Source organism: Centroberyx affinis, unplaced genomic scaffold (assembly GCF_046629955.1).
Source record: "Centroberyx affinis isolate AG114_WGS23_722 - 3 ecotype Tasmania unplaced genomic scaffold, CSIRO-AGI_Caff_v1 ptg000743l_1, whole genome shotgun sequence".
In the NCBI taxonomy this organism is placed as follows: domain Eukaryota; kingdom Metazoa; phylum Chordata; class Actinopteri; order Beryciformes; family Berycidae; genus Centroberyx; species Centroberyx affinis.
The window spans coordinates 269,301-292,452 of NW_027279356.1; the positions used below are offsets into that span (position 1 = coordinate 269,301).

Consider the following 23,152-nt stretch of genomic DNA (forward strand, 5'->3'; position numbering starts at 1 on the left):
AGAACAGAAAGGAGGGAGCAAGGTTATGATACAGTTTGTACTCACTGTGTTGGTACACACATACCACCTCTTGCTCACGTAAAACATGATCTCTCTCCCTCTCTCTCTTTCTCTCTCTCTCTCTCTCTCTCTCTCTCTCTCTCTCTCTCTCTGACGTACACACTGGTGCTGTCTTGGTGTGCTCATATGACATTTTCACTGGTGTGTCACAGATCTTACCAGCGACATAGGAAGTCAAGGCTGAAACCTAACCTTCTATGTCATGTGTATGCATGTGTTTATGTGTGTGTGTGTGTTTGTCTGTGTCTGTCTGGGCACTTGTTGCTATGTTTGTTTTTACACACAGATATGTGCTCAGTGCTCTCTCCTGGAAGGGGAATCTGAGCTACTGCCACACACACACACACACACACACACACACATTTTGCCCCAGTCCCCTCTGCTCTCCAGTGCTGCTGTTTTTCCCATTAATTCCTCCAGTCAATCCAGCCCTACATCAGCTTGTCATCACCCAACCCCGTTCCCCCTCAAATCTGCCACTCAGGACCAATCACTCGCCCCCATTTCAGTCACTGTGACGCCCGCTCCTTCAGCCTTGGCGACCGACCTGTCGGCATGTTGATGGCTCCCTTTTATGTCTCAAATAAAGGTAGAGCAGGCAGGGCCCGTGGTGACCCACATCCCATAATGCATATCCCTGCTAGAGGACACGCTGTAGAAATGTCCACTAAATACCCGGTGGCCATGTTGCAAGGTAGAAGGATTTTAAAGGATTGCAAAGATCTTCATCTTTGTACGGCTCACTTCCTCCATCCTTCATGTATCCCTGTTCTATCATATTTCATGCTGGACTCTTCCTCTCCTCTCATTTCCTAGTGCAGTATACATCTCATCCTCTGTCCCTCCCATCTTGTTCCCACTGTCTGTCCTCCTCATCCTGCCACTCCCTTATACACCCCCCCCCCCCAAACCCCCGGGGATACGCCCAGGCCAACGGCACAGAGGCCTCAGCTCCATGCTGCTGTTTATGGCTGTGGGGGCTGGAGCAGGGGAAGTGGAACCCACTAGGGAATATGGAGACTATTAATATAAGCTGGGGGTGCTTGGGGTGGTGTGTGTGTGTGTGTGTGTGTGTGTGTGTGTGTGTGTGTGTGTGTGTGTATGTGTGCTTGTTGGAATGTATGTGTGTATGCATGTGTCTGGCATTTGAAAGTGTAAGGATGTTTGATGAGTAAAATTATTTAGATTTGAGGGGTTTTTTTAGCTACCAGTTAGTTACCAGTCAACTACCAGTACCAGTGTTTGGACAAACACATTTTTCTTTATTTTTACTGTTTTCCACATTTTAGAATAATAGTAAAGACATAAAAACGATGAGATAACACAAATTGAATTATGCAGTGACCAAAAAAGTATTAAATCAAAATCAAATCTTATATTTTAGATTCTTTAAACCAGCGACCCTTTGCCTTGGCAAAGGCTTTGAAAAGAAATTCATACGTAGGCATCAACTTCACTATTTGTATTTGTCTAAGAAACAAATTTCAAGCATTTAAGCATAAGCCTTTAGATCAAAATGGCTTTAAGAGAATGAAAAACTTGGTACATTCAATCAGGTGTGTCCAAACTTTTAGTATACTTTCATTCCAAAGTCATTAATAGCCTAGCTCCTGCTACAAAAAGGAGGGGAAGAGGGATGAAAGTGGGAGAGGTAGACATGAGGAGGAGGTGGAGGAGCATGATTGAAGTCTCTTTGAAAGGGCTGGCAGAGTCAGGAAGTGATTAGGCGGCTACAATAACTCCAATAATGACGATGGGGAAAACATGTCTGCAGCCACAACCAGTTAGCATCAGGACCGGTACCCAGTATGGTTCTTATTTCACTACAAGGCCAGCGGTGAGTGAGGGAGGATGGGCACAGGAAAAGAGGGAGAACGGGGGTGAAGTGTTACCTAGAGAAGGGTTGCAGGGCATGGGGAAGCAAGTTGAAAGTGTTTTTTTGAGTCGAGGAGGCACAGGAGTAGACGTTCTCACTGTGCATCCATGTATGATCAGTTATATCATCGTGTAAAGCAAGCCAGAACTCTCCTAAATTACCAGGGCGGACACTGACGTAAATCAGTGACGGAGGCGTAGTGATTCATGGTCTCGTAGCAGCGTGAGGCCTGTGAATCTAGGTCGACCCTCTCGCCGGCCGCATCATCCCCCCGGTTCCTCCACAGCCCTCCTGCCGCTTTCACGACTCTAGCAGACCTCGGTGGCTGGATCTCGGCCAGGCAGCGAGGAACGGGCTCCGATGAACCTGAGCCTCGGTCTAACAGCACGCCGGAGGGCCAGGACGACGAGAGCGATCGGTCTTAAACGCGCCCGAAGTTCCCATTTTGTTCTGCATGGGTGGGAATCATACAGTACATTTGGTTCAGTGAGTGTCATGGGGTCTTTGTTGTCATTTTGTAATACTTTCTACCGTCTGAATGTGTGTTCGCGCTGCACACCTGTGGAGGGCCAGATGGTCCTGACAGCATGTCGCTCGTGGGACAGTGTGTTTGAACAACTGGAGCAACACACACACACACACACACACATTAGGACAGACACGAGAGGTGGTGTCTGCTGTGCCAACTCACACACGCTTGATGCCAGCCAACACAGCGGACTCGGTGAAATAGCAAGTGATGCACGGCTGCTCTCTACTCATTCCTACATTGAAAGTGTGGTGAGTTTAATGTTCTGTGTGTGTGTGTGTGTGTTTTCACAGGACCTCCAGGAAAACGTGGACGGATGGGAAGAAGAGGGGATCCCGGTAAGTGACGCCCACCACCTGCTTTGTTTGTTTATATAAGGATTTATTCTTTTCCTCTTTTCCTGGAAGACCTAGACTTTACTTCTCTCTCTCTCTCTCTCTCTCTCTCTCTCTCTCTCTCTCTCTTTCTCTCGCTTGCTCCCACCCTCTTTTCCTCTGGGTGACAGGATAAGGTGGAGGGCTGGTAGAGTCAGTGAACCATGAGTCAGGCCAGTGGATGATGGGCTGCAGTAGGCCCTTCTCCCTGTCCCTCCCTATTTGCGCAGACAGCGCTAACCTTGGCCATGTGGTTGCACTAACTTTGCCCATATGTCAGACGCTCTTGCTGAGCAGTAGCAGCTGCAGTAATATAGGCCTAATGAGATTCTCCCTTGCCAACATCACTACCCACCGTTATTGTGTTGCTTTTTCTTTCCATCCAGACCACAAAACACTCATTGGGAACCAAAACAGAGCTCAGACCTGCTTGGAATAGTTAACCCTTGTTACACAAAGGGTTGCAGCGCACAAGCTGTTAGTCTGAGACTCCTTCTGACTGGGCTGATGTTCTAGGCGTTTGACTCATTATTCTTTTTAAATGTTTTTTATTAAGTGTTGACTCCGCCGTGTTGCGGTGCGGCAATATTAGATGATACTATCAAAGACTGTGGTTGTTCTGCAGGATATGCGTAAGGGAAAACCTCCTTCTGGTTGTGATTCATGGCTGTGATTCATGGTTGTGGAGGTTTAGGAGATGAGATCTCTTCATCTGAAGATGTTGACTAAGTGAAGGATCATCGGTAACCTTTACGAGAAACAGAGGGTCTTATTGCTCTACTAGACACACCTAGATCCCTTCTTGAGACAGAGTTAATCTCTCAGCTACTAGACGATAACAGTGCCTTTAAAGTGAATTTCCGCGAGGTGTTTTCAGGACTGCTGTATTTGCTTGATTTATTTGAAGTAGAATAATGCTGCTATCATGTCAAAGCCTCGTAACTCCAATTTTGGTGATGTTCATGTTTTAACTTCAGCTGAAGGATTACATGGTCCTCTCTGGGATGAGACAGATTCTACCACCCTTGGGTTTATGGAACCCTTTCAAAACCTTCTGGATAAACTCAGAAATGCACGGTGGTCAAACTAAAAACAAGTGGGTATTTATTAGTTCCTGCAGCAGAAAGATGGTGTATCCAAAAGAATTGCTGCACCATGAATCACACAGGAGAAAGAAAACCTGCACGCTAATGAAACTCCGTTAGTGTTTATCTGTAGCAGCGCTTTGACCTCTGTTGGTCTTCGTCAGGCCGGCCTTTCGTTTCCTAGTTCCTGAGAAGTTTGCGTTTTGGAGAAACGACAGCAGCGAGAGCTTAAGGTGGTGCAGGTTATACAGCTTGACATGCCTTAGCGTGACCCAAAGTCCCTCTATTTTTGATTCCCACAAATCCCCACGCACTATCATGTTCCTTCGTTTCTCTCCTTGTCCCCCCTATCTTCCCTGCTGCCCGACCACCACTTGATCAGCATAGATTGGAGCTGAAAAAACCCTCTCAGCTCTCCGTTCCCATCGGGCGATCATCAAGACAGCCAAATGACAATGTTTTGCATCAGGGCCCTAAGTCTTTCCAGCCGCCTGGTGTTTGCAGGAGGAGTGGGATCAAAGGAGGGCCCGGCGTTTGGGTTTTCGGCCGAGATGGGACGCTCATTGGCTGCTCGCTGTCGTCCCAGGGTCTGCGTCTGGACGGGCGGTGTGGTTCTGTTTAGGTTCTCGCTCTCTTGTTGTTTAGCTTTTGCGCCCTAACGATGCAGCCTGGCTCATAGCGCGGGGGTGGCACGGTGCGGCTGTTGCGCCACGCTCTGTTTGGCTGATGACTCCGGGACAACTTGTAACAGCACCGGAGGAGGTTTCCCAGTTCTCCCAGAAGAAAAACAACAGATGAGAGAGGAGAGGAGGAACAGAAACACAGACTTCAGTAATAGGAAACAGGGCAGAGGGGATGGAATAGAATAGTAGAATCTCAGCGTCAGTCGGAGCTCTCACCGTCACCGTCTCTCCTGCTCAGGCTCTGCTTTTCTTTCTGTTTGGTCTCTCTCTTGTTTTACCTTTCTCCTCTCATTGCTTCTCTCGTTCACTCTCGTCTTCTCTCACTCCCACTTTCCCTTTTCTTCTCATTCCTACTTTCTCTTTCTCTCCCTCTCTCTCTTGGTCTCCACACACACACACACACACACACACACCACCTGTCTCAAGCGCAATGGTTGAGACCGGTCTTACTGCGCGTCTCCCTGGCCAGCGTGTGTTTGTTTACCTAACTGTCTGGGCTCAGGAGGTCCTTGTCGCAGCGTCTAGACACCGCAAAACTTGATTGACTTGGTTTCCATGCCTCATAAACCCCAACGCCTCTCTCTTCATCTTCTCGCACCTTCATCCCCCCCCCCCCCCCCCCCCCCCCCCCCTCCACAGCTGCCCTCCTCTTGCATCAAACAGTGAACTTCAAGGCTCACATGGATTCTGGTCACATCAGCAGGGTTTTCTGTATGTTTAAATAGTAACAATACACCACAAATATCCCACTATTCCCCAAGAGGAGTCTGTTTCCAATCTGGCGGAGTCTATATAGATGTGTAGCATTGCGTCCGTGCTGATGAGCAGTGTTGCGCTAGAGCTGCGTTGGCGGCATGTTGCCAGATCTTGCCATGGGCTGTGATTGTGTTAACTGTTGTAAAGGAGTGTCATGATTGGTTTAGAATCAGATAAACACAATCCAACCGCAAGCAGAAAGGCTCTTAATAGCAAAGTGGTTGATTAGTGCCCGCAGCTTTTCATTATTCAATAATCCACGTTGCGCATTTAGGAGAATGTTTTGTACGGACGTTTCGTAGAAACCAAGACCGCTAACAACGAGAGGAGCCCAAGGAGATCGTTTTCCTTTGATCATTACTGTTGCTTTTGGTTAAACAAAGCATGAAAAGCAGAATGTACTTTTTGCTGCCGAAGCCCAACATCAGAGCATTTCAATCAGATCTGAAAGACTGCCCCAGAGAAATCACTGAAACATCTTTTTTTATGCTTTAGAGGGACACAGTCTGCCAGCGCATTCTCTACTGTCCCACTCCCTGTTTCTCCTCCATCTAATATACCCATATCTCTCAGAAAGCAGTCCTGACATGACTTCATACCCTAATGCAAAACATGACCCGTTATCCACAAGTCGACCCAGAAGTCGATCTGTTTATCGTAATGGGTTCACCGCAAACTCCATTGGCAGCGGCCCTAATGAGCTTGTTCTGTACCATATTTAGATGGTTAATTACAGCCATCATCTGACAGACCACATCGCATGTACAGTTTTTTGGGTTTTTTTGTGTGTTCCAGTGTGCCTAGGAATTGACTGCTGTGCAAACCAGAACTTGCTATAACTCACACATGCTGTAATTCATGTATAGAACTTACTTTCTAATGTCTGATTTCTCTTTTTGTGTTGCAGGACCTCCTGTAAGTATAATCTCTTCCCATCCAGGTAGTATTAAAATCAGCTAGTAAGCTATTAGACTCACTGCTTTCATCTGACATTTCACAAGCATGGTCTGTGTTTGTGTAACAGGTAAAAGAATGAGACGTGCACACACACACACACACACACATACACACACAAACACCATCCTTCACTGTACAGTACCCTGCTCAAGTTTCTATATTTAAACAATTGGAACCAAGAAGCAGTAAAGCATGTTCACACGTGCACACACACACACACACACTATCACAGACTCACTCACACATGTGCACCCACAGATCATGCCAATAAATGGACCACCTACGGAAAGATAGTGTGTGTGTGTGTGTGTGTGTGTCTGTGTGTGTTTGTTTGTGTGTGTTCCACCGTGATGCTCAGGGAGCAGTTACCGCTGAGTTTTTCTGCTCTGTGGGGCTATAACTCCTACTGACACTCACACACACACACACACACACACACACACACACACACACACACACACACATGACATGCACTAAGCGGAGACTGCTGCTGCCTTCTGGTTTGGGATTTTGGAATTTGAATTTTAAATGTCACATATTTATCCAAGCGAGATTAGCTGCACAGACTCTGTCCAGTGTTGACACAGTGGAAACTGACTCATTAATTCCAGCTTCAATGTTAACATTTATTATCTCCATGTAGAACAAATCAGCCAACTGGAAAAAGAAATCTTTCATAAAAATCAATAAAAACACAAGCATTATATTAAAGCATTATGTTCAGTATCAGCACATGCTCCATCTAGAATAAGGTCATGTGATCAGAAGTGTGTTGACATACTGACTGTTGTGTGCAGTTGTTGGTTTCTGCTCTAACCTGTCTTAAGCTGTATGCTTTAATCTCTAACCTCACCAGGGCAAGGCTGGACGGGATGGATACCCGGTAAATTTGATTTGTTTATTCACCCTGTCACTCTCAAATTCACCCAATCATGTCTCTGTTCTCCCTTCACACAGTTTTCTCTATTGTTTTCAGCATATTAAGCCTTTATCTGTTTTTCTTCTCCTCCCTGCACTTTTTGAGGCATTATCCGCCTTTCCTCATCCTCGCCCCTTGCCTTGCCTCTCCATGTGACACTCAATGAATGTTTCTTCACCAATGATCTATATATCCTGCCCCATGACTAAAAAGTTGAATTAAGTGACTCAAACACAAACACATGCATATGTGCACACAAACAAATAAACAACACACACACAGACCAGAGTGGTTAGTTGAGATTAATTGGAGCGCCACCTCGGTCGCTTCCCGCTGACGTGACTCATGTTGATGACATCACAGCAGCTGGAGTCTGGATGGGCGGCGGCAGGCGGCTCAGACCAGAGGCAACCATGTAGTGTTGGAAGACTACAACTTTTTAGCAGAGATCAAAGATGTGGCAGCGCTACTTGGCACCAGAAGTGTCCACAGCAGAAAGCAATCGACAGGTGCTCTTTGGAATGGGTACAACGAGAATGTATTAAAAACCAAAGAGAGGCTGAGGCTCTCTGTTGTGATAGCAAAAAGCCTTTTAACAGTGGCAATCTGAGAAGTTAAAAAAAGATTGATGCATTTCAGCTCAAATGGGACGTGTCAGGGTGGTGTCAATGCAGGAGATAAGCTTTTTTTATACAGACAGTTGTTTGAACCCTAAGAAAAAAGAGAGAAAAAATTAAAATTGAAACATTTAGTACCCATGTAGGAAAATAAACATGAAGAAAGGCAAATGTACAGGGTCTTGCAAGAATGTTATCAGTAAACATAACTCACAGGAGGGCTGTACCATTCACTGATAATGTGAAACATCAATCCACCAATATAAATCAAGGCGTTTAGCTTTTGAAACTCTGAATATAGAATTGTATACATCTGTAACTACTGAATATCAAGTGAATCACTGGTGATTGCCACCAGTGAGGCGTAGCACAAGATTGAAAACCAGTTGCTGTGTGTTAGCCAGAGATCTAGTGGCCTCTAGTGGCGGCTTGGGGAACTGAGTCTCTCCACACTGCTGAGATGAAAGAGCCGAGTATGGCCATGGCCCCGCCGCCTCTTCCTCTCTGCTGCTGATTCCTGCTTTAGTCATAGTCTAATTCTAGACTGCGATTACACACACAAGCGCACCATTCAAGAGCTCGGGGTGTATATCCAGGCGGGGCGTGCTGGATTGGATTTCTGCATCGTGTTGCAGTACATGGGGAACTAATATGGGGCAGCATTAGTGTGTGCAGGGTCCATGTGTGAGCGCGTTTCAGTCCGGGCCTCTGACGCGCCTGTCCGGTGATCGTGCGACCCCGCTGTCTGGTTGTCACAGCTACCCACGGTAGTCGCTCGGTGTTGTGTTCCACGGTGTCTCGTTGTGTCATTAGGAATGTTGTCTCACTGGGAACGTTGGGAAGTGCGTTCCCTCCCAGTCAGATTCCCAGTCTGCCTGGCACTGCACAGCCCTCCTGACGGGAAATGCCTGCTGCTAATTACACACAGGTGGACCGAGTACACAGGGAATTGTGTGTTTCCATGGGACTGTGTGTGTGTGTGTGTGTGTGTGTGTGTCTGTCTGTGCTCACACATGTATGTTTTCGTTCGCCTGCGAGTCCATTCGTCCTTTTTTTGTGTGTGTGTTTCTGTGAGTTTTGTCACTGTCTTTGTTTGTAGTCCCAACATTTTGGCACATTTTAGGGTTTGGATTTGTTGTGGTGCTTTGTCACACTAAAGCATCTGCTTAATTAAGTGATCCAGTGTAGCTTTAAAGCCATATAATCTGTCCCAGGCCACTTAGCATAACGAAATCAATCCTATTAGTTACATAATTACATAAATGAAACAATATTACAGCTTCAAGGCCTCCATTTGCTAAGTGTAAGAGACAGCTCCCTATTATGGTGTGTATGGTGTGGGTATGAGCTGAGGTTGACTTGGAAAGCTCTGTGTATGGAGTTACAGTGAAACAACACTAGATTAATCTTACTGGCCATTAACATAGACAGCACACCATTTGATTTAGCAGCAGCGGAGATGATCACATTTCCACATTAGAGTTTAAGATGTGTCTTTGTGTTGGATAACCCGTTTTCTGTGTGTGTGTGGGTGTGTGTGTGTGTGTGTGTGCGTGTGTGTGCGTGTGTGTGTGTGTGTGTGTGTGTGTGTGTGTACATATGTGCAGATGTGCGTGCATGTGTGTGAACTCCATCCAACCATTCATCCTTTATGTACAGCTCTGTAACAAAGGCCAGAAATGTGGAAGTCGTGCGAAGTGTGTGTGTGTGTCTGTGTCTTTGTGTGTGTGTGTGTGCTCTCGCATGCACATGTATGTAACCAGTCACACCAATAACTTCTCACCCAACTTATATCAGTTCAAATGAACCCCTCATATGGAGAGGGCATGCGTGCATCAGCACAAATGAGTGGAGGCAGTTTCCAGAAAGCACCGTGGTGCTGACTCTGTTGTGCCAGCGACTTGTGCCAACAACATTTCATTCTCTTTCCCTCCATTGTGCAAACAAACAGCTAGATCCTTTTCCAGCACATGGCTTTTTTTCTTGCTCTCTCTCACCCTTAACAAGTTTCTCTGACTTGAATTTGAAGCTTTGGCCAATCTTCAATCCTAAGCAGCCAGGAGTCTTAACATATATGTGTAGCTGCATGCAAACATCTTAACACAAAGTTCACAGGTATGAACATAACAGTTTGCTGATGCTCTTGCATGCTGCAGTAAGCTGCGTGTGTCTGTGTGTGCACGCACATGTGCATGTATGTCTCTGTGTGTGTGTGTGTGTGTGTGTGTGCGCACGTGCACTGCACTTTATTCAGGTGGTGTACACATGTCTCACAGGCGTTAAGTTCATCACGCTAATGCATGCAGCAGTCCAGTTGCTGTGAAGCATAATATGGTAAACAGAGTTAATGACATGCCATGTGGGTGTATCCCAAACGTAACACTGTGATAAGTCTGTGTGTGTGTGTGTGTGTGTCTGTGCATGTGTTTGTGCGCACATGTATGCTTTTGCTCCTCATATAACCCCTGTCACTTCTTCCTCTCATAAATCATAGCCCAGGGGTTTGAGTTTCAGAAAAGAGGTTTCCCTCTGTCAAACAATCACACTCTGAAAGACTGACAGAACAGTGCAGAGGGGTAAACATGCACCCACACACACCCACACACATACACTCATTTACATGCACAGTCACCAGCGTGCCCGGCCACTGCTGTGTTTATATGAGAGTGCCAGTCTGTGACAGACAGCGGACCTCACTCAGCAGAAACAGGCCAAGGCCTCCATTGTTCAGCCTTCCAGGCCACTGACTGCAGATTAAAGCCAGACAGTCACCCAACAACATGTCAGTGATTTTCTGTCCCAAACACACAGCAGTCTGGTATGCTTTATTGTGCTCTTCGGTTCTGGATGCCGCCATTATCAAAGCAAAGGCCTTTTTTTTTTTTTTTTTTTTTTTTGTAAAGAAGCAAATGTCATGTATCACAAATGATGCCCGTATATCGCAGACATAGAGCAGGCCAATAAAAGGCTTCCCCATGAGAGTGGCTGGAGAGGAGGAGGGATAGAAAGAAGGAGGAGAGAAAAGATAATATCAAAAGATGCAAGAGAAGGAGAGAAAGTGTTAGAGAGATAGAGAAGAACGGATTACAAACAACAGAGCGCTCCATCTCACACACTCATCTTCTCCCTCGATTCCCTTTTTGACGTCACGCTATCAATTAAGCTCAATTAAGGCTAAAGTGTGTGACGCATTACCATGTGTGTCTCTGGCTGAGAAGTCTGCTCCGGCCTGCACTGATTTGCAGACACCAACTTTTCACACTGCATCCCCAACAATTACACCCAACTGGATAATTATGAGTCTGCACAATAGGGAGTACCATAAAGACACAGTAAAGACCCCCGCCTCTCTGTTCGACTGAGATGAAGAGGCACACACACACACACACATGCACACACACACACGCATGCACAAGCATATAGACACAGACATATGCCCCCCAACTGGCCAAGTTATTTTCCAGAAATGTGTTTAAAAGCCATCTAATTGGTGGGAATGCAGAGTCTAGTCCCAGAATCCTTTTATGATTACTATCTGCTGAAGGGACGGAGCAAGACAAGATGGCGATGGAGACTAGAAATACACACAAAGATCCACAAGCATAAAAAGGCATTATTTCATTTTCCCCCCACATTCACTTGAGGTTTTGGTGGTAATCTTAGGCCTATTTTCTCACTTTTTCTTACATTAATCTCCCCGTTTTTCTCTTCTCTGCCCCTCCATCCTTCCAGTCTCTCTTCGTCTGTGGCCCGCTCCATTTGCGGTATGAGATGAAGAGATTTTGGCAGCGAGATGCCGGGCTTTTTGTTCAGTCTTTGCTATTTTTATTTGAATTCCAGCTTTTTTTTTTTCCCCCCGCCTTGCAGTCTGTTGTGTCGGTTTGTACCACACAGGAGGTACAACAATGCAGAGAGGGAAAAGTATAGAACATATTATGGCCAACACATCAAACTCCCATTCCCCTGGCTCCTTTGTTCCACATATTCTTGATATATTATAGCCCATTCTGCCCCATTGGCGCCATTAAGAGTCACCTTTGACCCCTGCACTGATTGAAGTAAAGCTCGTATTTTTTTATAGTGTCTTCATATCAGTCGTATCCACTTCAAGAGCTTTCTGGACTGCTGTATTGTCAGTTGAATTATTACTCCTGCTATATTCGTTAGGGGCTCTTCTCCTTTTCCATATTGGATCTCAGTAATGTTTAAAGTCATAGAGGGTACATACACTACTACTGTGAGCCGTCAGCTGCCAGACATTAGATACAGGGTTTTTATTGTTGAGGGTAAACTCACTCTCACAGACAGACATGAAAACGCGGAGACACACGCGCACACACTCCTTCACAAAGAGAGACGCACACCCGTGATACATGCAGTTCACAGGCCACTGTGAGGCTTGTTAGCAGTCATAAATCAGTCTGTTTTTGGTCTGGTTGGGAGTCTGCAGCGGATGACCTCACTGTGTGCACCTCGCCGACTCATCCTGACGAGTCTTCGGGGAGCCAGGGCCCGTTAAACGCTCCCAGATGCACAGATATCACCCCACGCGCACAAACACACACACACACACACACACACACACACCGACGCAGAGACGTGGACACCCAGAAAAACTCATCCAGGCATTTGCATACTGAGGCACATGCAGGTTCTCACACACACTCACAAACTCTCCCACATGCATCCACAGGCAGACACACAGGGTGGTGCATTTAATGGAGTGATGAAACTCCGGTCCGTCCTGTAAGTTTGGCTTAAGTGCCCCAGTAGCATCCAGTGAAGGAAATATGGAGCATTACGCCCTGAATTTCCACACTCTGCTTCGGTGTGAGCATGCTGTAAACACACAGCTCAGACTCTTTCCCTTGCATCACTACCCTTTTACAGCAGACGCACAATGACACTGATGTTGGCTGTAGAGCAACTGTGCGTGTGAGTGAGAGCTGAAAAATCGAAATCACAATATGAACTTATGCAATTTCCAAATCGCAGAGGCTGCAATAAATTGCTTAAGAGAGGAGTGTCCAAAATAGACTTTTAAACAGGGTATTTTAATAATCTTTGGTCCATGAATCAATATTGGTGAAAACCTTTCATCATACTCCAACTTAGTAAATCCTGCACACTAAACTTGTGGTGATATTAATCGCAATTGCAACATTCTGTCAAATAATCGCAGTTCCATTTTTTGTCAATATCTTTCAGCCCTTGTTGGCTGTATCTCCTCATCTGGGTTTCAGTCAATGATGTTGAAATCATTGCTCTCCGTTAGATCCCAGCCATTTGCTCTGCTCCTGTCCCAGCCAGCTGCTGATGAATCCACAAGGGGCGTGTAATCAAAAAGACATTGTGAGCCTCAAAGGCTTTTCTCCCTCTCCTTTATAAGCCTGTTTTATATAGATTACCCGCTGATTTGTCTGAATGGGGGAAGAGTTACAGCCTCGCTGTCCCGTTACAAGACTGAAGGGAGGCATCCGCCAGACGGCACGCGGGCACATTGGCTCATAACAGGAGCCGCTCCAAAGTATCGCCTTATCTCATCCCTCCTCCTCACAGCTCCTCTGTCCATCCATCAAAGCAGGCGGCGACGACACAGTGGCAGGTTTTCACTGTGGGACCTCAGGCCAGATTGCGGCCCCTGGGCCTGGTAAAGCAGGGAGGTGAAGAGAGAGGGCCTAACGTGTCCCACTGTAAGCTTTCCAGGGCCCGAGATGAGGATCGTCGGTTGAGCAACCCGTGGCTCCTCAAGATGTTTTCCCCCACGACTCGAGGGATCCTATAAAAACTGTTAGCTTAACATGGAGTATGGTCGTTAAGGAGGAGGTCAACATTAGTCTTTACCACATGCATCACATTTAAGTGTTTTAGGAAAGTTTGGTCCTAAGGCCAACTGTTGCTTTATGTTTAAGATACGCTAAGTATGGATCTAAAGGTTCGTGTTTTGAACTGAGTGTTGCTTTTCAGAAGAAGTTCAATGACTGTGAGGTTGTTTGTGCTGAAAAAAAACAAGGTGAACAGCTCCAACTGCTGTTTCAGCACTTGGGTGAGAGTGGACAGAGACTTAAAAGGCACTCAATTACCCTTCGTCGTTATCTCTCCATCAAACACACGCACACACACACAAAGTGGAAGTGGGGGCAGATTAATGCAGCTGCACCAGATCCACCCACAGCATATAATGTTGGACACTATGCTCTAAATCATAGAATAATTATAAACTACAACCACCTGGAAATGTATTACTTTCAGTCTAATGTGCGCGCACACACACACACTCAACTAAATGGGGCAGGATATAGTACTTGTGTAAATACGAAACGCTTTCCTCTCTTCTTTCATTCCCAACTCATGGCTCACTGATGGAACCAGACTTTGTTTATCCTAACCCTTCACTAATAGTAGTTCAGTCAGGAACACTTTAGTCACGGATGAAACCATTAATTGCAACTAATGGTAATACAGTTATATTTGGCGGATATGGCCCTGCTCGAGCAGCTCCCTGCTTACCCGGCAAGCATGCTGAAGGTATAGCAGGGGCGCCATGCAAATCCCCCCATGGGAGTGGACAGAGCAGAGCCAGAGCAGCAATACTCAGTAGTGTTGACATTTAAGAGCCACCGTGGCTCGATTGCATAGACTATAACAGGTGGAGGCTGGGGAGGTGGAGGTAAAGCTTTACCAAGCAGCAGAGTGTGCAGCAGTTGTGAAGCAGGAATCAGTGTAGGAGGAGGCCATTTAAATAGACCGCCTTGTTATGAGAATGGAGTATGATTGGTGTGCGTGGTGATCAGCTGGTAGATGACTAGCAACGCGTGACGTCCGTGCCCTGCCTGAACTAACGCGATGCTTCATTTCAGTCAGGAACACTTTAGTCACGGATGAAACCATTAATTGCAACTAATGGTAATACAGTTATATTTGGCGGATATGGCCCTGCTCGAGCAGCTCCCTGCTTACCCGGCAAGCATGCTGAAGGTATAGCAGGGGCGCCATGCAAATCCCCCAAACAGAACCATATGGCAAACATAACTGGTGCAGCCGATTCTTAGTAAGTTACCAGCTGATCAATAATGAAAGATCAATGTGTAGCAACAAGCTTGTTGCAGACCTCAAGCAGTGGCACCAGACGAGCCTACATGAAAGGTTGCAAGCATGCATCCTGATAGGTCATTCTACTGTTATGTGTAATATCTATGTGTAGCAGCAAGCCTGCTGCAGACCTCAGAAATTCATTATCTGAAGAATAAGGATGCAAGCATGCATCCTGAAAGAGGCCATCCTACAGTTATGTGAAATATCTATGTGAGCAGCAAGCCTGCTGCAGACCTCAGCTATCACGTACTGCTTCTTGGGAGGGATGCAAGCATGCATCCCGTGTGAGGTCATACTACCTAAATCAGAGCAGTGAAACCCAGTCAACCACCTTATGCAGCATCTCTTATGTCATATGCAATTTATTGACGACAGCAATAGTATCAATTAGGCTATATGCACTCATGGCTTTGAGCTGAGACAATATCAAGAGTCCAGTCGAATATAAGGGAGAGATTCTTTAGGGAGCGCAAAAATCCCCCAAAACAAAAAATTGCTTCTCACTAAAATGAGCTGCATTGAACTATTGCAGACCCATGTAAAGCAACAAGCAATTGTAGTACAAGCTTACAATCCCAGCTAAGCAGCAGCATGTCAGCATTATGCTTAAATACACAGCAACACTGAATCGAAAATGGAGCTCGCCCAGCCAGCCATAATGATGCATGCTTGCACCATAATAAGAGCAAATATTCAATGCAAATACTCAGCTTAGGTGAAGTGGAGCAATGGGAACTACAACTCCCAGCATCCTTATCGGCGCCATGACGTCATTGTTTGCAATGAAATCCCATGGGAATGCCCTGGTCCGCGGTGGGGTCTAATGGCCGCTGACGCTGGCAGGAAAAGACCGGTTTCCAGGCTTGAAGCGGACATTCACGACCGAGTGAGAGCTGGATATTATGACCGGCCGTCGGCTCGAAGTAATCAGAGTTCGGACTCTCGCTCCTTTGCGAGAGTCGCGGCAGGATGAGTCGCGCAAACGCCATTCTTTCCTTGACAATGCCTTCTTGAAGCGGTATTACAAGACTGTATTTTGCGAGATGGAAGCTCTGACAGCGGGTTTGGAGGCCGATGGTGCTGCCTCCTGAGATTCTTCATCTGACGAAAGTGAGACATCTTGAGCCCGAGAAATCAGCGCGACCAGCGGCAACTTGTAGCAGGTAGGAGCAGCAGCATGACCAGTAACAGCAGCAGTAGCATAAAGCTTTACCAAGCAGCAGAGTGTGCAGCAGTTGTGAAGCAGGAATCAGTGTAGGAGGAGGCCATTTAAATAGACCGCCTTGTTATGAGAATGGAGTATGATTGGTGTGCGTGGTGATCAGCTGGTAGATGACTAGCAACGCGTGACGTCCGTGCCCTGCCTGAACTAACGCGATGCTTCATTTGTTTCTCTCTGTCGTTTACAGCACTATTTTCATTATCCTCACTATAAATTTCTCTTGGCCAAGACCACTTAACTGTTTTTCCCCAAGTTCAGACCATTCACATTGTTTTCTGTGAGATACACAGACAAGATTCAAACCTTATGAAATACTAATTAATCGGCGCAGGCTTTGTGATGTTGAATGAGAGGGGTGAGGTCATTTTGTCGTCGGACTAAAACAAACAGTGTCTTCGCAGCGCCTTGATCAGAATCTTCATTCACTGCAGACATTATAGTAGATATTTTTGAAGCTAGTCATTACTGGCTCTGTGTCACTGACATGAAGTAGTGCTTTTCCTTTTCATCCTTTCTCTTTTTCTGCCTTCCAACAGGGTCCGCTTGGCTTGGATGGCAAACCAGTGAGTATTCCCATAATCAAATGTGTAAAAGGTGGTTGACTCTTTTGTTTCGTTTTTAACTCTGTCTTTCTCCTCTCAGGGTTTACCAGGTCCCAAGGGAAGCCAGGTACGCTGTCACACACCTTGGGTTGTTTTTGGGGTTATCAATTACACAGAAACAATTAAAATTTAAAGCATTGCCTAACTGTGAACCCAGATGGGTATTTGACCTGCGAGACAGGTGATGGTTTGCTATACCTCATCAGTCACTGTTACTGTTTCCTTTGGGACGTCCCGAGTGAGCTGGGAGTGCACGGTAGCCATCTTGTTGCCGTTCAACCTCTTAAGTAGTTCCAGGGCTCGCCGGCCACGGGAGGATGTCACGGCTCAACTGTGGCTGAGGACGGAGCGCTCAAATCCCCATAGCACTTCACCTCTGAGCCCTCATCTATCACCCCGTTCCCCCGGAGCCCCGCCGCAGACCGCCCAGCACACGCCCCGGCTTACCGTGGAGAGAGGGGAAAGGAAGAGCGGGATAGAGAGGGGGAAACGGGCGAGGCGGAGAGAATGGGTTACACACCAGTGGCGAAAAGCGAGAGAGAGAGAAAAGAGTTTATAACTTTCAACAGAGGCTCTTTAAAAAGTCATTACAGCCTCCCCCCCCCACCCACCCTCTTCTCTCTTGTGGCTTCGCCCGCCAAGAGAGCGACTATTCATCCCCCGAAACGTAAACCGCTCGCAGCACTCTGAGAGCTGTTTGAATAGCACTTCCTCCAAACACCATTAATCTGTTGTTTCCTGCTGAAGAAGACCTCAAGCTGGGCCCGTCCTTTAAGAGAGGACTCCCCCCCCTACCCCCCCGTCACCGAGACTCTGCCGTAAAACCCGACCAGGTGTGACACAAGCCTGGTGACCAGGCTGAGTGACGGCTGCCTCCCTGGAAGTACAGGGAGGGGGGGTTGGTTGGTGGAAAGGTGAAAACTATGTGGATAAGGATAAAAACATTTGGAAAATAAGGAGAGACAGGTCGATTAGTTGAGAGGCAATGACCAGGGGAGACACGAGAGAGAGAGAGCGCATAGATGAATAGTAGAAATTTGAATGATGAGCATTCAATGAGCATTGAGGAGAGAGGAATGGGAGATGCAGTTCAAGGTTATTATAGTAAACTAAAATTAAAACTAGGCGTTAAAAATTATTGTCGTAAACTGAAATAAAAAGAAAATTAGAAAACTAAAAGTGAACTAAAACTATCTTGTCTACTTGTAAAACTAACTAAAATAAAATAAACGTATGGGTGAAATGTTTTGGTTTTCCTCTTTTTGTTTATGTGCAGGGTAAAATAGAAAATGAACTTTTGACTATTTTTTACTACAGTTATTGAAAAAGTAATGTAAATAAATGTATGATGTATTGTCTGTATTACACAATACCTGTTGCAAACTTATACAACATGCCTGTTCTGAACTTCTATTATTATACTTTTATATTTTTATTTTAAAAAAATACCACCTCAAAAAAATAGCAAAATACTAAAACTTGAAGTGAACCAAAAAAAAACTAAACTAAAACTAAACATGTTAAAAAGAAAAATGCACTGAAACTACCAGACCCACACTGAAAACGAACTAAAACTAAATTGAAATCGAAATAAAAATTTAAAACGATATAATAATAAAGACTAATGAACTATAATTACACCGGTGCAGTTGGGAGTACATATAGCTTGACTCAAACCTTCCTCCTCCTCCGTCTCTCCCTTCCCCGCTCTGCGGGAGAGAGGAGAGCAGGAGATAAGCTGCTGCCTGTCAACATGTGGCCAGTCGCATTAACAAACTGCTTATCCTCTGCACCAGACCCCCCCACCAACCCCCCAGCCCCTACTGCTGAACATAATTAGAGCTCCACTCCACACAAACCCTCTGCCAGAGAGAAAACAAGTTGGGAAAAGGGGGAACGAATTAGAGGGAGAAGCTTCGAGGCAGATAGCATGGAAGAATTAGAGGCAGAGGAAGTGAAATGGGAGAGTGTGAGAACGAGTGTGTGAAATACAGAATGGACAGATGGAGAATAAAGAGATTTTAAAAAAGAAAGACAGGCAGAGCATTAGAGGTGATTAGGATGTGATAGAAAGATTTTGCTCATGGTAGTCCCTGTAGTCCTCTTCTCTCCCTCTCTCTCTCTCTGTCTCTCTCTCTCTCTCTCTCTCCCTCTCTCTCTCTCTCTCTCCCTCTCTCTCTCTCTCTCTCTCTCTCTCTCTCTCCGTCACAGTCAGTGACAGTCGGTCAGTTTGCGGTTTGTGGTCGCAGCCACGTTTAGGGTCCCTGTGCCACTTGTCAGCGGAGGACAGGCAGACTCAGACAGACAGAGAGAGAGAGAGAGAGAGGGATGGACGAGGGCACAGACAGCACACCCCAACTGGCAGGGATTAGCTCGTCTGCAGGGTCTGGTGCTCATAAGACGACGTCAAACTGTCCGGCCACGCTCTAACACACATAGTGTGGCTGTTTGTCTGCATCTGTATCCATTACATGTTAGAATCCCCCTGTGAGAGGAAGACGGACGGAGGAACAAAGGAACATCTTGCCTTTTGCAGCTTTATCTCACGGCGAAAGAGTTTTTATCTAGCTCAAAGGAATCTTAAAAGGGGCTGCTTTGGGGCATCTTGCCGAATTGGCACGTTTTGTTTTTTCATTACAAGCTCAGGTCTGCTTATCATGAAATATGCTCAGACAGTGACTTACGGCTGAGAAGCGTCAATGGCGTGACTGCATTAAGTCCTGTCATACAACTCGTACCGTTTGATTGACTGCTCCTCTACTACCAGCCAGCACAAGATGTATTGTACTGTGATGTATGCTGCTCATATGATAACTGATTTATCTTTATCTGACCAACTGTCTCCCATTATGTTCTCCCTCCTACAGGGACCGGCGGGACCCAAGGGAGACAAGGTATGCTTGAAAATGGAATGTAACCACGCTGCACTGCATAGATGCGTTGCTCACTTTGACTCACATGCAGACAGGTACAGACAAAGGCAGACACACACACACACACACACACACACACACACACAGGTATTCTCTCCATCGCCCCCCCCCACATGCACGTTTTCACACACAGCTCCCATCAAACGGGCCATAGATTACATGTAGCTATGTAGGAGCTCAGATGTCTCCACACTTTCTCACGTCAAGGCCCTAAACGGGTTTACAGGCAGGACTCGATGATAGCCAGATGTTTTCCCTCCGCTCTCTGAACCTCTGCCCGGCCCAAGATGTTAGCGACCCTAAGAGCTGCCAAAGCTGGCGCGCGTTGCGTAAAGGAACGGCTTGTGCATGCGGTCATTTGTGTACGTGCTGATGGGCAACTGTGTGTGTGGGTGTGTGTGTGTGTGTGTGTGTGTGTACGTTTTTGCACTCAAGCGAGAATTATCCAGATAAGCGTGACCGCAAGAACAACGCAACTGCGGTAAACAGCGCCTGTCAGAATAGGACTCCGTCTGATTAGTGGGAATTGGAAATGACGGATGATGCTGAGGTTTGGAAAATTGGCTCCCTTTGTGTAATCACGCTAGTAGCTCTGTGATGAGGACACGCACTCCAAATCCTCATCAGAGGCAGCAAATCCCAACACGTGCGCTCCCGTCCTGTCAGATGCTTCTGATTGTGGCCTCTCCAGTGATTCATACAGTAAACGTCTGCATCCTGAGTTCTCTGGTGTGCTGCATTTGCTCGGTTTGATGACACTTGACCTTTTGCGTCGCTTCCTTCCTTCCCGTATCCAAGTTTTGGTTCTTAGTGCTGTCAGTCAGAGCCGTTCAACAGTGGCAGTATTCTCTTGCACGGCCCAGTGTCTGTATCCAGTGGTAATAACAGCTGACAATTGTTATTTTCCTCTTTTCCTCCCAGGGTGACCAGGGAGACGTCGGGCCAAGGGTAAGTCATGTTTTCTGTCTTTGCCGTTTCTGCTTGTTACGCACACAGTTTAGAAGACACTGCTGCTCCGCCACAGCTGACTCAGCCGAAAAGACTTTGTCGTTTAACTGTGTTTTGTTCCCCAGAAGATGTTGACTCTCCAACACTGAGCCTGGCTTTGAACTGCCTTCCTTCCAGTTTTACTCCTGTTTTCTTTTTTTTTTGTCTTTCTCTCTCTTTCTCTTTCTCTCTCTCTCTGTACATCTCTTTCTTCTTACGTTTCAGTCCTCACCATGGTTGGAGACACTACACTTTCAATTCAGTTGATGCCAGATATGAATTTTCCTCAAAAGTTGAAAAGAAAAATTGTCTACCAAGTGTCAAATCTGTTAAGAAAATGAGACAGAAAACTCTATCGTTGCAGTTTTTCTTTCCATTTTATATTGACAGAGCTGAAAGTGAATTGCCTCTGCCTCTCTCTGGAGTAGAGTAATAGACCATCACAAATTGGAAATCAAAGTCAAGGGAGTGGGGAATTGATTTCTTATGGAGTATTTATGACATCAGAAAAACTTCATTTTCTTATTATCACACAAGTTGAACAATGCACACAAGCAGCCAGAAAAACGTGTGAAAACACACTGATCACTAGACTTCTCCTCACTGGTCTGTCCACATACCGTCAACACTCGAGGCAAGTCTTTTAATCATTCAAAAGAAAAGTGTCTGTGTGTGTGTGTTTTCACTGCGCAGCTACCCCAGCAACTGAACCAACAACACAGTCTTCCTCCTATGATGAGGTTTGAGTTACCCACATCTCCAAAGCCAGAGATGAGAACTGATGATATTAAAGTACGATGGAAATACTTCAGCCTCACCATCAAAACCCAACGGTCGGGGCGGGACGCCAAAGCTGCCATCTAGTCTCAACCAAACTATGGTCTTAAACATTACGGGGTAACCTCGCTCTGCATCTGGTCTATGTTGTCATTGTTGTCTTTTCATGTGATATCATTCCTCCTGCTCTGAGATCTATGTAATTATCTCCCCTTTATTCAGTGTGGTTTGAAAATAAGCCCCCTGTGCTTTACATGGTGAACTGTTAGGATTCTTTGAAGAAGTCGTGTCCCCCTTGCTTTCTGAATGTGTTTCCTGTTTTATTACGTTCACCAAGGTGACCTCAGGTCAAGTCAAGACTAATAAACGTCCAAATGTAACTGGATGTGAGCTACTGAGGTGATCTATTCATTATTGTTATTCATGCATGTTATGTAAAAGTTTCTGTAGGAAATATCCTCCAAGTGACTCAATTTGGAATGATAATTAAAAATAGATGACTGTGTGTAGTCATCAATCTTCTAGGAGTTGCAGCCTAACAATATTGGTGAGCGTGCTGGAATGACAGTGAATAGCTATTTTATGTTTGCAGAGGACAAATGGAGTGTAAATTTGACAGGGCTGCTCAGCGGAACAATATTTATGATGCGGTTCAGAAACATTAGAGGAATTCCTGATTTCTATCAAGGCATAAGCCATTTGGTTCCCCAGCCTATCCTTCTAGATTTTGAGGTAATAGTTTGTGCAAGAATTAAATCTTTTTGGCATTTGCATTAGCTATTTCTTCCAAATGGTAAATATTGTACTTGGACAAGGCGCCTGGAGCTTTGATGTCCTTGGATAAGTCTGCAGCCGAAAAACCTCAGAGTATCGCTTAGAAACACTGGCTTGGTTCAAAACAAACCTCCCTGCTCCTAAACCTACTGCAGTTGTAAGTGAGGCTTGGCCCTGCGGTGCGCGTTGAAAGATACGGCAAGATGGGTTAGCAAATGAAAAGGCGCTGTTGGCTTCAGAATGTTTAAAATGAGTGATATGATATCCTAAATCCGAATTTGGAATATCTAGCAAGTATGAATCCAAGCTCTATGTGTGCACTAGGGCTTTTTTAATGATCTAACTTTACACCAGACACTGGTCTTAGATCAGTGAGGCTGAGCAGATGAAGGTGGTGCAGCGGGAGGTTGAGGGCATCGCGTCCCAATCCAGGAAGCTTAGTCACCCCCCAGCCCCGGTGCCAGCATCGTGACCTCTGACCTCTTCCAGGGGATAAGAGAGTACATGTGAAAACAGGAAGCGGTCATGCATCTTTGTCAACCTGTGGCTTCCTGTCAATCCATCATCCTCAGTGCCAATGTCAGCCCCAGACTGCTCTCAGGACAGATCGCAGGACAAACGCAGGATGGCAGGGGCATTAAAGTACAATCAGATCCAGAGACTCCTGTGAAGAGCCAGCGGTCTGTCACCCGGAGACATGTGACCCACGCTCATGTGGAGTGTTGCATCTTCAGGGTTTTCTCCAAAGCACCTTTAATCGGAAAGGAATAAAGCTGGTAGCCATTTTTACCCGCCTCTGTACTGTCAAATCCAAACAGAGGAGATTCTCGCTGCGTGTTAAGGTTCATCCGGCGGCTGTGTTGAAAGACAAGCCATGATGGGAGTTTCATCCCCAGCCAATGGCTC

General features: G+C 46.0%; 1 protein-coding gene across 1 annotated transcript in view; it reads left to right on the forward strand.

The window, feature by feature from the left end:
* The window catches only part of LOC139644461 (collagen alpha-1(XXIII) chain), a 118,478-nt gene that overhangs the window by 79,795 nt on the left and 15,531 nt on the right, over positions 1-23,152 (forward strand). Inside the window, exons 3-9 of the mRNA XM_071519827.1 lie at positions 2,759-2,803; positions 6,271-6,278; positions 7,177-7,203; positions 16,710-16,736; positions 16,816-16,842; positions 19,643-19,669; positions 20,630-20,656. Coding sequence (XP_071375928.1) covers positions 2,759-2,803; positions 6,271-6,278; positions 7,177-7,203; positions 16,710-16,736; positions 16,816-16,842; positions 19,643-19,669; positions 20,630-20,656 — 188 coding nt within the window. The remainder of the gene's footprint in view (positions 1-2,758; positions 2,804-6,270; positions 6,279-7,176; positions 7,204-16,709; positions 16,737-16,815; positions 16,843-19,642; positions 19,670-20,629; positions 20,657-23,152) is intronic.